Source organism: Phascolarctos cinereus, unplaced genomic scaffold (genome assembly GCF_003287225.1).
Source record: "Phascolarctos cinereus isolate Bilbo 61053 unplaced genomic scaffold, phaCin_HiC Scaffold_726;HRSCAF=1367, whole genome shotgun sequence".
Lineage (NCBI taxonomy): Eukaryota > Metazoa > Chordata > Mammalia > Diprotodontia > Phascolarctidae > Phascolarctos > Phascolarctos cinereus.
The window spans coordinates 119,013,136-119,027,115 of NW_027556098.1; the positions used below are offsets into that span (position 1 = coordinate 119,013,136).

A 13,980-nucleotide genomic window follows, 5' to 3' on the forward strand; every position below is an offset into this window, starting at 1 on the left:
TATAGTGGTTCTATGATAACATTCCTACACCATGTGCTAAAGTGTCAGTGACCTGGTTCTGCTGCTGGTTCCTGAGAGACTGTCTACTATCATATCCAACTGGGTCATGAAATGGGCCTGGAATAGTTTTAGCCAGTGTTACTCCAACTCTTGTCGCCTTCAGCTTACTCCCTCTCCTGCTCATCTGAGGGTGACTTACCTGCTGAAAATCTATACAGTTCTATACAAAATTCTTTGTGCTCTGGGCTGGAGAACTGGGCCCTCATTTAGACTTAACATAAAAATGGTGAATTGCGGTCCAGAATAGTAAGTGAACTACCTGTTCTTCCTCCAAATGCATTGCTTGCATTTGTATTCCTTATTCAGTTTTTAAAACAAATGATGATGCTTAGGAAATACAAGATGCAAGTTACTTTCTAATTTGTTTTTATTATGTCAATGTTACAGATACATTTTACCCAAGAATATCTTAAATTTACAGTTCCCCTTAAATAAAAAGTGAGCCTTTGAATCTTCTATCTTGTTTAAAAAATTCAAACAAGTAAACAATCTTGTTGAAAGTAAGTTTGTTCTCTCTTCAAAATAATCCTTGGTCTGTAGAACGATCTCCATTAAAATGCTGACATTTTTCTGCATTGTCAGAAAAGTCTTGGCATTAAAGGCTAGTGCATTTCAAGCAATGGGGCCTGCAGGACCAGTGCAAGAAGCATACTATTCCTGCTCAGCTGCTAATAATCTTCCTTCTTCCCATTCCATTTCTAAGAACAGCATGATTGAAAGGATAGCACTATAAAACCAACAGCATGCTTTATCAAACACAGCATGCAAGTAATTTCAGAATGGGATGCAGAACCATTCCTGTTCTGTGGATGCTTCAAAGTTGTAAGGTACATGAGGAAACTGTGTTATAAAAAGAATAAATGATTTGTTCAAGGTCATGTGGCCAGCTAAATATTTTCCCCCTTAATGATTACAAGGCTAATATTGAAGACTCCAATTGTGAAGTATCCTGGTGAACCAGAAGAAGAAATTCCTTTGTTATAACTTTAAACAAAGAAGCCCAGTTGAGAATGAAGGTTCATAGTGGTAACTAAAAAAAAAAAAGTGGGGGGAAGGGAGGACAAAGGGACAATTCTATGTGGGCAGCAGAGGGAATCATGTCAAAATTTTCTATCTAAAATCTATCCAAAAAAATGGAACGGGTTGTATTCTGAGGTAGTGAATTCCCTGTCACTGGAAATATTCAAGCTGCAGTGGGGTGACCACCTGAAAGGGATGTTATAGTGGGGTTCCTGCACTGGGAAGGTGGTTGGACTAGATGAACCTTAAAGTCCCTTTCAACATCAGGTTCTTTCTATACCTGTTTGTTTCTCCAAAACAGTCAACTCAAGTCTGTTTGCTGAAATGGCTTTTATTTCCTATGAATTCTGTTCTTAAAAACCTGAGACATTTTTTTACCTTATACTTTAAATGATTTAGAAGTTAACATGAGTAAAATGAATCTACGACTGCATGGAAAACTGGAGGTAGTCAGTTTTACAAGGACATTTCCCTTCCTGAGTCAGAAAGCAGTTCAATTCATTGTTTGCTGCTCTCTGCTTTTCTCCCTTGTCCCATCTCCTTTTCATTATGGCAGCAGCCTTATCATCCAACCTGCTATTTCCATAATAACTTGGTTTTGTCTTTTCTAATATGAAATAACCTGCCATGGGGCATGGGTTTTCCATAGGAGCTGGACCATTTACAATTTTCTAGTTTTCAGAATTTCTAGCCCCCGAAGGAAAACATTCTCACAAAACCTGAACTGAAATATCAGCTTATTAAAACCATTCTTTATTCTACTGCTACACTCCAGCAGACCAAGAAATGCTTCTTCAAACCTCCCTGGTAAAACTCTAGAGGGCTGGTTTAGTCCTCTAAACACAGTTGACACATCTTCCACCACTAGTGGAATACAATGTAAAGTAAGTGATAACCATTTTTCAAGCCACCATCTGACAGAGAGGAAGACACCAATACAGCTCATTACTTATGGAAATCAAGACATTCAACCCCAAGCTTATCAAGGTTCATATTTGTGCAGACACAACACTGGGTTACCAGATTGCAAATGTAATAAATATACACAGAAGTAAAAAGTCAGCTATATCATCAAGAAAGTAGTTAGTGCAAATATAATTATATTAAGAAAAATAAATCAAGATATCTTTCAAGTATAAAAGCACCATGCTCTGAAACAATGCTCCCAAAGTCTATTACTGTACAACAGTCAGAAGATAACATCTACCCTTGTGAATCTAATATATTTTTAACTATAAAATTTTGGCGAAATTGTGTTGTCCAGTTTAAGTGATTCCTGAATCACTACAGATAATTGACTTCAGGTTAATTCTTAGTCATTAATTTCTTTTTAAAAATACAGTAAGCTTCCCTTATGTCCTGACCTCCCTGAAGTGCATGTGCATATCGGGTAGACTTAAAAACTAAGCTTGTGTGCTGCTTCCTAAACACTACCCTTGTACTACTCTGCTTAGCTCAGTGTCATCTGTATCAGAGACTCCCAACAAGAACAGACTGTAGTGTGTTTCTGACAAGAAGGGGTTAATTTTCATTCCACACCTGGGTCAAGGCTGCTGGGAAATTCAGCACCAGAGACTGGGATCTTCCTGATAGCAGCAAGGACTGAGGGGCCAACACCCCAGCCATTCTGGGAAGGGAAACTTTATAGCAAAGGGTCTGGAGTCCAGAGGTCTATGATGCCCCCTTCCGCCCCCCCCCCCAACATGGTACACAAATTGGCTTTCCTTCAATAGAGATGATTAAAAAAAATACTCTTGGGGCAGCTAGGTGGCGCAGTGGATAGAGCACTGGCCCTGAAGTCAGGAAGACCTGAGTTCAAATCTACCTCAGACCAAATATGTGACGCTTACTAGCTGTGTGATCTTGGGCAAGTCACTTAACTCCAATTGCCTAAAAAAAAAAATACTCTTCCTTCAGGCTGAGTGTCACTTATTTCTGGGTTTTAATATACAAATTAAAGACATGCACTGCCCAGCTAAGACTTATTGATGTAGACTGTCAAAGCTACTGTATATTAGCATGTCTGGATTTCTTCTTTGTTCTCATACACCCCTGCTTTGTATTATAGTATTAATACTTGGTCATATTCTCTCTCTTCCCAACCAGCAGGTAGGATGCATGTGCTCTCTGGAGAGAACAAGGGTGGTTTTGTGTTTGCCTCTCTATTTCCAATGTCTACCAAGACCGCCTTGCACATAATCAACAGGCCCTGAAGTGAACTGGATTGTGCCAGGACCCAGACTTGGGGCTACAAAGCAGTAACTGTCCCCTCCTGATGGGACAGGAGATTCTGAAGCTCAGGTGTGAGTTCTTGAAGAAAGGCTAAAGGAGCCTCCCCATATCTTTGTCCTCAGGTGAAAAGCTCTGGAGCTGTGATGCTGGGGAGGGATGCCTAATACCTATGTCCCACCATATACATCAGACAACCCAAAACACTGTGCACGGCTTCCTTCGTCTTCCCAAGGTCACTTGGCGCCACCCATGTAATTCTCAGGCAGTAACTCCTTTCCCTACCCCTGTGAAAAGCAGCATGTGCCTGTCCAGACCAGGGCTTTCTCTTTAACCCTGGCTGGCCTGGGCCACAATGAGAACCTTTTGTTATTGTTAGGACTAGAGATATCAACATTCCTGCCTGAAAAACCTCTGGGCCTTCTCTTCCCTTCTATGGTCACGTTCTCAGTGCTCATCATAATGAGTAGCTGTCGTAGTGTCTTAGCAGTGCTTACTCTTTCACAAGTTTTTTTTTCTTCCAGAAGTCATTAAACTATGACCTAATTGAGAACACAAATGGACTGTGACTGAATATTAGATTCCAAAGGTTAATAAGAAAAAATACTGCTGGCAAAAGTCTGTCAAAAAATCCCCAAACAGAACCTATAATCAGGAGTACTAGATAAACACAGTGCAGTTCAGCTACTGTTTGAGAAAGGTAGGCATGATTAAGTTACAGAACGAAATTGCTTAAATAAAGCAATGCCACTGAACTAACTTCCAGTACAATGATGTACAGGAGGGTCCCATGAACAGCATGAAACTCAAAAGACCCATAAGTCAAATGAGAGTTCACAATTTTGAAAAACTCCACAGGATTCAATAGAATTTAGGACTCTGCAACGACCTGCTGGTGGGTGGCCAATCAACCGTGGTGCTGGCAGCTGATCTTATCCACGATTTCTGACAGCAAACACTGAGGTATATAATGAGTCTGATGATTCATTGGTCACCCCAAGGACGTTTCAAAGGAATTCAAGAATTCAAGGATGATCACTGGTCCTAAAACACTAATGAACTTGGAAACTGATAACATCCCTCTTCTTCTCAAAGCTTGGCTAATCAAAGCTCTGGGTGTGCGGAGATGGCTTCAAGGTCTGGCTGTGGTCAGTGGTTCACAACTGCGTCTTCGGCCCCTTTCACAGGCTGGCCCCTGTCTAAGTTGTGTGCTCTGGCGAAGAGGAACAACAACATGGAAGAGGTTCTCTGGGATCCATCTTTTCACTGCTAATGCAGAACACACAGAAGGAATCCAGCCAGGAGAGGAAACAGGTTAGCCAGCAGCAGCCAGAGCGTGACAACCAGGCTGGAGGAGCAGGAGCAGAGATCTAAAATTCAAAACAAGAGAGTCATATTGTATGAGCACATTGACGTCATGCAGATATTTGTACAACCACTTAAAAACAATACAGCATTAAAAAAAAATCTCATCAAGTTAGTACCCCAGAGTCACACTTCAGGAAAAGTGTGAAGGGAAATTGATTTTTCACCTCCTATCTTTATCCTTTGGATAGACTAGTCACTCACATGTATCTATCTATTCTGTATACCATTATAAAATGTCAGTCTGACAACCAGATGTCAACCAATCCACAAAAAGGTGCTCATTGATATAAGCTAGCCTCCCAGAGGGTATCTTAGGACAAAAAAACTTTAAAAACCCAAAAGGAATTCAAAAGGAATAAGTAACTCTCTAAGACAGAAAATTAACAGTCAATGTACGTGTTTAGCAAAATCACTGGATATAAGATTAGGGCACAAAAATCATTTGCATCTTTATTTACTAGTAAATACAGTAAAGATCAAGAAAGTATAATCTTTTTTTTCTTTCTTTCTTTTTTAGGCAATTGGGGTTAAGTGATTTGCCCAGGGTCACACAGCTAGTAAGTGTCAAGTGTTTGGTCTGAGGCCACATCTGAACTCAGGTTCTCCTGACTTCAGGGCTGGTGCTCTATCCACTGTGCCATCTAGCTGCCCCAAGAAAGTATAATCTTAAAAGAATCATATTTGCAAATTGACCTACTTAAGAATTTACAGGCTCAGTGTGAGAACTATAAAATCATAACTAATTAAAGGAAGATCTAAATAATGGAAGGAACTTGTTAAAGAATGGCTCTGACTAATAGAGTAAAAATGTCAATACTCCCCAAATTAATTTATATATTTAATGCAAAACCAATCATAATATCAATTATTAGGAATACAAAGAAACATGGGAGAGATCTTTATGAAATAATACAAAGGGAAAAAAAGCAAAACCAAAACAATGGAACATAGGCTAACTATGACCACATAATAGCAAAAGTGAGAATTAATAAATATTCATGGAACTTAAAGAAATTTACAGAGATAGAATTTTAATAAAAATTAATGAGGACTTGCTTTGATATTTTATACACTGAAATTAAGTAATTTGAGTGTAATCAGTTGTATCAATTTTCACTGTTTATAAGAAAGCACTCAATTTTAAAAATGAAATATCTTGAGCATCACAAAGGTAGGTATGGAGTATACAGCTTTCTAAATGTGGTTATATTAATTACTCTGGGCTAGGAGGAAATAGGAACAAAAGTAGAGAATAAAAAACTGAACAGGTTCTGGGCACCGTCAATATGTTTAGACATTGCCTGCATCCAGGGCTACATGGGCTTCTTTTCAGTGCCTGAAGCATGTTCTGTGTCAGAAATGGAGGCAGCTTTATCACTGGAAATGACATTGAAAAAGGCACACTGCCATCTGCTTTGCAACTATGCACAAAGCATCACTGGCTTTTCCAACTGACTGGCAGCTGAAACCTGACCCCCTTTTAGGATATGACCTCCTTAGCAGCAGGGTCTTTCTCTCTGTAACCCCCATATTTAGCCCAGGGCTTTGCACACAGTCAATGCAAACCATTCTCCAACCCTCCCATCTTCCCTCTTACTGTTGAGGGCACCACCATGCTCCCAGTCCCTCAGGCTCACTACCTAGGGATCATCCTCAGCTCCTCACTCTCTTTCATTGCCCATATCTAGTCTGCTGGCAAGGCCTGTCAATTTCACCTCCATAACATCTTTTGCATACATCCCCCTTCTCTCCTCTGACATTGCTACCACTCCAGTACAGGTCCTCACCACCTCATGTCTGGACTGCTGCAATAACCTGCTGGTGGGTCTGCCTGCCTCAAGTCTCTCCCCACTCCAGTCCAGCTGAGCAGACTCAGCTATCAGAGTGACCTTCCTACAGCACAAGTCTGACCATGTCACCCCATACTCAATAAACTCCAGCAGCTCCCTATCACTTCCAGGATCTGATATAAAACCATGCTTGGCATTCAAAGCCCTTCAGAGCCAGCCCTCTCCCTCTCTAGACTTCTTAGAGCTCACACCCCACCACGTACTTAGCAATCCAGTGACACTGGTCTTCTTGCTTCCTCTCTCTTTTTTTTTATTTAATTTTATTTTTTTACAGAAGTACATTTAAACATAAATTTATTTATTTTTAGTTTTCAATGCTTACTTCTACAAGATTTTGAACTCCAAATTTTCACCCCATCTCACCCCCCCACCCCAAGATGGCATGCATTCTGAATATCCCTTCCCCTAGTCTGTCCTCTCTTCTATCTCTCTCCCCCCTTCTCTTATCCCCTTCCCCTTCTATTTTCCTGTAGGGCAGGATAGACTTCTGTACCCCATTTCCTGTATTTCTTATTTCCCAGTAGCATGTGAAAACATTTTTTTAAACATAGGTTTTTAAAACTTTAGGTTTCAAATTTTCTCCCTTCCTCCCTCCCCACCCACCCTCATTGAAAAGGCAAGCAACTCAATATAGGTTATACATGTGCAGTTATGCAAAACACTTCCATAGTAGACATGTTGTGAAAAACTAACTCTATTTCCCTTAATCCTATCCTGCCCTCCCATTTATTCTATTCTTTCTTTTGACCCTGTCCCTCCTCAGAAGTATTTGCTTCTGATTACCCCTTTCCCAATCTGCCCTCCTCTCTATCATCCCCCTGCTCTCTTGTCCCCTTCTCCCCCTATTTTCCTGTAGGGTAAGACAGATTTCCATACCCAATTGAATGTGTATGTTATTCCCTCCTTAAGCCAAATCCTATGAGAATAAGATTCACTCATTCCCTCTCACCTTCCCCCATTTCCCCTCCACTGTAAGAGACTTTTCTGGTTTTTTTGAGATAATTTACCCCATTCTACCTCTCCCTTTCTTCTTCTCTGAGTATAATCCTCTCTCATCCCTTAATTTTATTCTCCAGATATGACCCCTTAATCTTCAACTCACCCTGTGCCCTCTATCTATCTATCTATCTATCTATATATACATACATACATATTTTTTCCTCCAACTACCCTAATACTGACAAAGGTCTCATGAGTTATAAATATCATCTTTCCATGCAGGAATGTAAACAGTTCAATCTTAATAAGTCTCTTATGATTTTTCTTTCCTGTTTACCTCTTCATGTTCCACTTGAGTCTGTATTTGAAAGTCAAATTTTCTATTCAGCTCTGGTCTTTTCATCAAGAATGCTTGAAAGTCCTCTATTTCACTGAATATTTTTTCCCCTGAAGGATTATACTCAGTTTTGCTGGGTAGGTGATTCTTGGTTGTAATCCTATCTCCTTTGCTCTCCAGAATATTATATTCCATGCCCTGCAGTCCTTTAATGTAGAAGCTGCTAAATCTTGTGTTATCCTGATTGTGTTTCCACAGTACTTGAATTGTTTCTTCTGGCAGCTTGTAATATTTTCTCCTTGACCTGGGAACTCTGGAATTTGGCTATAATATTCCTAGGAGTTTTCCTTTGGGGATCTCTTTCAGGAGGAGATCTGTGGATTCTTTCAATTTCTATTTTGCCCTCTGGTTCTAATATATCAGGGCAGTTTTCCTTGATAATTTCTTGAAAGATGATGTCTAGGCTCTTTTTTTTGATCATGGCTTTCAGATAGTCCAATAATTTTTAAATTCTCTCTCCTGGATCTATTTTCCAGGTCAGTTGTTTTTCCAATGAGATATTTCACATTGTTTTCTAATTTTTCATTCTTTTGGATTTGTTTTACAGTCTTGATTTCTCATAAAGTCACTAGCTTCCAATTGCTCTATTCTAATTTTTAAGGAAGTATTTTCTTCAGTAATCTTTTGGACTTCCTTTTCCATTTGGCCAATTTTCTTTTTAGGGCATTTTCTCCTCATTGGCTTTTTGGACCTCTTTTGCCATTTGGGTTAGGCTATTTTTTAAGGTGTTATTTTCTTCAGTATTTTTTTGGGTCTCCTTTAGCAAGCTGTTGACTTGTTTTTCATGATTTTCTTGCATCACTCTCATTTCTCTTCCCAGTTTTTCCTCTACTTCCCTTACTTGCTTCTCAAAATCCCTTTTGAGCTCTTCCAAGGCCTGGGACTGATTCATATTTTTCTTGGAGGCTTTGGATGTAGGAGCTTTGACTTTGTTGTCTTCTTCTGGTTGTATATTTTGATCTTCTTTTCACCAAAGTAAGATATAGTCTGACTCTTTTTGCCTGCTTGCTCATGATCCCCAATTACTTGAGTTTTAAACTCTTTGTTAAGGTAAGAGTCTGCTTCCAATGTGGAGAATGTACTGTCCCAAGCTTCAGGGGTTTGTACAGCTGTTTTCAGAGATACTTGTAGGGACCTGTAAATTTTCAGTTCTTCCAAGGTGGTATGATGAGGGGCGAGGCATTTACTCCTTTCCTGGCCTGTGACCACAAGTACTCCTTTCTGTCCTGTAACTGTGAGGAGGGTTTCCTCTTTACAGCCACTATAAGCTCCACCATGCCAGCACTCCTCCTCACCCCAGGACTGCCCCAGAACTGTGACCCAGATCCAAGCCAAAGCAAGAGATTCCTGCCTCAGCACTGGCAAAGAGATCCCTGCAATCCCTCTCTGATCAGCCACTGGATTCCCCCTCAGTCTGTGGGCTGGAAGCTCAGGAGGCAGCTGACCCCCCAGGGCCACGCTCTTGGGGAATGGAGCTGAGACCCCACCTTCCTCTCTCAGCACTGCAGAAACAGACTTTTCCCACTGACCTTCTAAGTCCTCTTTGGCATTCGTGGATTGAGGAGCCTGGAAACCACCACAGCAGCCTGAGATTCAGTCCTCTGAGGCCTGCTCCAGGTTCGCTGTGGCCTGCATGCCCACGCCGCGCTGCGCTCCTCTACCAGTCCTACCCGATATACCTTTCTGGTCAATCATCCAGACTGTCTTGGGCTGGAAATTTGTTTCACTCTGTCTTTTTGTGGGTTCTGCTGCTTTAGAATTTGTTTAAAGCCATTTTTTATGAGTATTTGGAGGGGTTTGGGGGAGAGCTCAAGCAAGTCACTGCTTTCACTCCACCATCTTGGCTCCGCCCCCACTTCTTGCTTCTTCTCAAACAAGACCCTCCATCTCCTGACTCCAAGCATTTTCAGAGGCTGTCCCCCACCACGCCTCGACTGCTCTCCCTCCTTATTTCTGCATTTTGGCTTCCCTCGAGTCCCGATTGTACCTTTCCCAATCTCCCTTAATTTTAGTGCCTTCCCTGTAGATTATTTCCAATCTATCACATATATAGCTCATTTGCACATAGTTGTTTTTATACTGTCTTTCCCCTTGGACTGTGAGTTCCTTGAGGGAAAGGATAGTGTTTTGCCTTACTTTGCATCCCTAGGGCTTAGCATGGTACCTGAGATATAGTAGGTGCTTGATAAATGTTTACTGACTAACTACTTAATAGATGCCTTTTCATTTCTTTATTTATTCACTGAGTCAGGGTGACAAATCAATGCTAATTCTCATTATTTGAAAACATTTCTCAAATAGAAAGGCCCTAGAAGAACCTGGTCTTCCTTAAATGCCAAGCTGAAGAGTTTGCATCTTATTCCAGAGTTTGACAAAGGCAGACAATGAACGTTTCTGAGAAAGTGAAGGCTGTGGTCAGCCCTGTGCCGTAGGAAGATTTTTTGGGAAGAAAATCAGCTGACCAGCCTCTACCTATACCACCCCTTTTGTAGCTGTTTTCTGCCCACTCTCATAGTCCCCCAGCCTATTTCGGACCCTCTTCACTTATCTTTACCACTGCAACAGCCTCCTACCTACTCTCCCTCTTTCCAGTCTTTTCCCTCTTCAAGTTTACTCTCTAGATGCCAAACAATTTTCCTCAAGCACAAGTCTGACCACACCAGTCCTACTCTGTTGCTCCCTACTGCCTCAGCAGGGCCTTCTGAGCCTTTCCCAGTTTGGCTCTAGCCCACCCCCCCAATTTTTTAAAGGCAATTGAGGTTAAGTGACTTGCCCAGGGTCACATAGCTAGTAAGTGTCAAGTGTTTGGTCTGAGGCCAGATTTGAACTCAGGTCCTCCTGACTTCAGGGCCAGTGTTCTATCCATTGTGTCACCTAGCTGCCCCTTCTAGCCCCTTTTATAGATAATTTCATATCACTGTCTTTGACATGCTTCTTGTTCTAGCCAAACAGGCCACCTGTCCTTCTCTGAAGTGGGCACTTCCCTCAGCCCTCCGTGCCTCTGCTGGGACAAACCCTTCCTCACCTTCCCCCTTTAAGACACCTCAACACAGGGGCCACCTTGCTATGTGCAGCGCTTCCTGATCCCCTGAGTTATTAGTAATTTCTCCTCTTCAAATCATCTGGTATTGACTCAGGTTTGCACAACGTGTCTCTACCACTCTCATTCTCAGCAGAAGGGAGGCTTCTTGACAGCAGGAACTGTTTCCCAATCCACTTAGTATCCTGGTGCCTTCAGACAGTAGTAGGCACTTAATTAATACCTGAAGAATTAATCAAGCTACTGGGTGCAAAATGGATTTTGTTTGTGAGTATGAACAACTTTTTTTCTCCAATTACTCTAGCTTGCTCAAAGTGAAGAAGCACTGGGTTAAGAAAAATAACAAAACCCAACACTGGGTACAAATTCAGAAGACTGAATTCCCAAACTCTGTCCTTCTTTCCTATTGAGAGCCTAAGCCTAGGGAAGAAAAACTTCAGACTTCAAAGGGGGAGAACAAAAAGTCAAATCAGAATATTAAGTTAGAGTGAGAAATCCTTGAACTCTGATCTGAATCTGCTCCTCAATTTGATCACACCCGTAAAGCAGATATCAAAAAATTATATCCTCAATTGTGCCCGTAGTTCAGATGTACAATAAGGATTTAAGTTTTAAGTTATAATGTCTTACAACCTACCTATGATACGCATAAGTTGCTCCAAGAATGTCAATCTATGTGGGTGCATCTTTTTTTTTTCTGGGTCTCTTGTGCTATGAGAATGTACTTTCCACTTTTCCTCACCTTAACCAGCCATAACACAGTACTACAGTAGAAGTACTTTGGAAAAATGCTTCACTGTAGAGTCTTATGTTCCATGCAGTTTGTTAATTTTAAAGACAGATGAAGAGACATTTTCTTTTAAATAAAATAAAGTGCTTTTTGCGGTTCTTTCCTGGTTGATTTTTTTCCCTCTGTGGATCAGGAGGTCTTAGTAGACAAGAGGTTTCTCCAGACTTTCATTTAGTTAAGTCTTGTCTACCTACTTGGTTTTTGGGACCCAAAGACAATGAGAAAAATTTTCAACAGAATTAAGGAACAAAAATCTGGCTAAAAGATTTTCCATTGATTCTTTTCTTTTTTTTTTTTTTTGGTGAGGCAATCAGGGTTAAGTGACTTGCCCAGGGTCACACAGATTTTCCATCTATTCTTAAGAGTCCTCAACAATTGAATTTTAAGTATTTGATGGACACTCACTTACCCAGTGGCAAAGCCCTCGTGAAATTGGAAATTGGAGGATCTGTTTCTGGAGGGCAGAGTTCACAGAAGTCCCAACATGGTGGGCAGAGAAGGTCCCCATCATGTACCCAGCCGTTTATCTGAATGCTTACAGGGAGGACCTGACCAGCTCGGCTGCACAAGTATGTGGTGTTCTGGACCCAAACTTTCAAGCCTTGGGGAGAACAAGAAACCTTAAAACAAAGGGGAGAAAAAAAACCACAGTTGAGTAACATTCTGGAAAATTAAGACAGTCTACGAGTATAAACAGAAATTTTTTAACACATCACTCCTAGAGAACACAATTTGTTCTGACAAATCGATGAGCATTTATGAAATACCTACTATGTGCCAGACACCGTGTTCCATGAACCAACATGATACAAAAGAGTTTATTGACAGACGTATTTGAAAGGTCCTTCATCTATGGCAGAGTTTTCCAAAGTAGGTAGCTAGGAAGATTAGCAGACAGAGTAACAGATTTAGAGTCAGAAAGACCAGAGTTTAAATCCCGCCTTGGACACTTACTAACTGCCCCATCATATTTTTAAGTCACAGAAATTCTTTTTTTTTTTTCCGTGAGGCAATTGAGGTTAAGTGACTTTGCCCACAGTCACACAGCTAGTAAGTGTCAAGTGTCTGAGGTCGGATTTGAACTCAGGTCCTCCTGACTCCAGGGCTGGTGCTCTATTTGCTGTGCCACCTAACTTAAGTGCTCTACAAATATTTCTCTCTTTTGGTCCTTGAAAAACACTGGGAGGTAGTGCTTTATTATCTCTGTTTTACCATTAGGGAAAACTGAGTCAGAAAGATTAAGTGACTTGCCCAGGGAGACACAGCTAGTAAGAGTCTGGGGCCACATTTGAACTCAGGGCCTCCTGACTTCAGGGCCAGAACTCTATCCACTCTACCACCTAGCTGTCCTACCACAGAAATTTCTTATGCTCTTACAGGAAATTCTCAATTATAAAACAACTGTGATTTAGAAGCTCATTTGTTTGGAACTCAGAATCCATTTTCCATCAACACTATCATAAATGATGTTCAGGGTACCCTACAAAATCCTACTCTGTAGAAATGGAGAATGGTTCCAGCTCTCTAAAGCTAGCACTGTGACTGTAGTGGAAAGGGCTCTGGACTTGGGAGTAAGGGAACCTAGGCTCTTATCTCAGCTCTAGCAATTACTAGTCTTGTGATCACAGCAAATAACTAATGTAGCTAAACCAGATACTGCCTGCATTACGCTGCTTCAGAGGGTTTTGTGAAGAAAAAGCTTTGTAAACCATAAGCTCCTATACCAATGTGATTTGTTATAAATAAGGTTCAGAGAAGTCCACCATTCAGTCCTATCCCACCAACCTTGCAGTTTTTTTACAGGTGTTTTTAAATCAGTGGATGGCTGATGGAAGATCATTATTTCAATTAATTCTTGATATGGTGACTCAGTCTTCTATATTTACATATGGAAAGAAGGAATGAAATGGTTCAGATTTTGCATTTCCAATTTTAAAGAGGAAAGAATTTTATTTACCAATAATGGGTACTGATTTACTATAACACTGAGCTTTTTCCCCATCAGTATGGAGGAACTCTCAGTATGGAAAATGCACTGATAAAGGTCAACCTGTCATCAGTAACTAGTCTTAGAATGGTACCTGAGGCACTAAAAGGTTAAGTGACTTATCCATGGTCATATGGCCCCTATGGAACAGAAGCAAGGCTTGAGTGTAGAACTCCCTGACTCCAAGTCTGTCCCTTTATCCACCAGGGCCATGCTGCCATACAAGCTTTTTTTTTAAAACTTTAAAAAACACTGAATGTAAGTCATACCCAAGGGAAAGAAAAACACTCTCTCATGGAA

General features: G+C 40.9%; 1 protein-coding gene across 1 annotated transcript in view; it reads right to left on the reverse strand.

Annotated features, from left to right (window-relative positions):
- Positions 1–409: 409 nt before the first annotated feature.
- The window catches only part of LMLN (leishmanolysin like peptidase), a 66,766-nt gene continuing 53,195 nt past the window's right edge, over positions 410–13,980 (reverse strand). Inside the window, exons 16-17 of the mRNA XM_020986016.2 lie at positions 12,103–12,313; positions 410–4,679 (exon numbers count right to left, since the gene is read on the reverse strand). Coding sequence (XP_020841675.2) covers positions 4,579–4,679; positions 12,103–12,313 — 312 coding nt within the window. The 3' untranslated portion in view covers positions 410–4,578. The remainder of the gene's footprint in view (positions 4,680–12,102; positions 12,314–13,980) is intronic.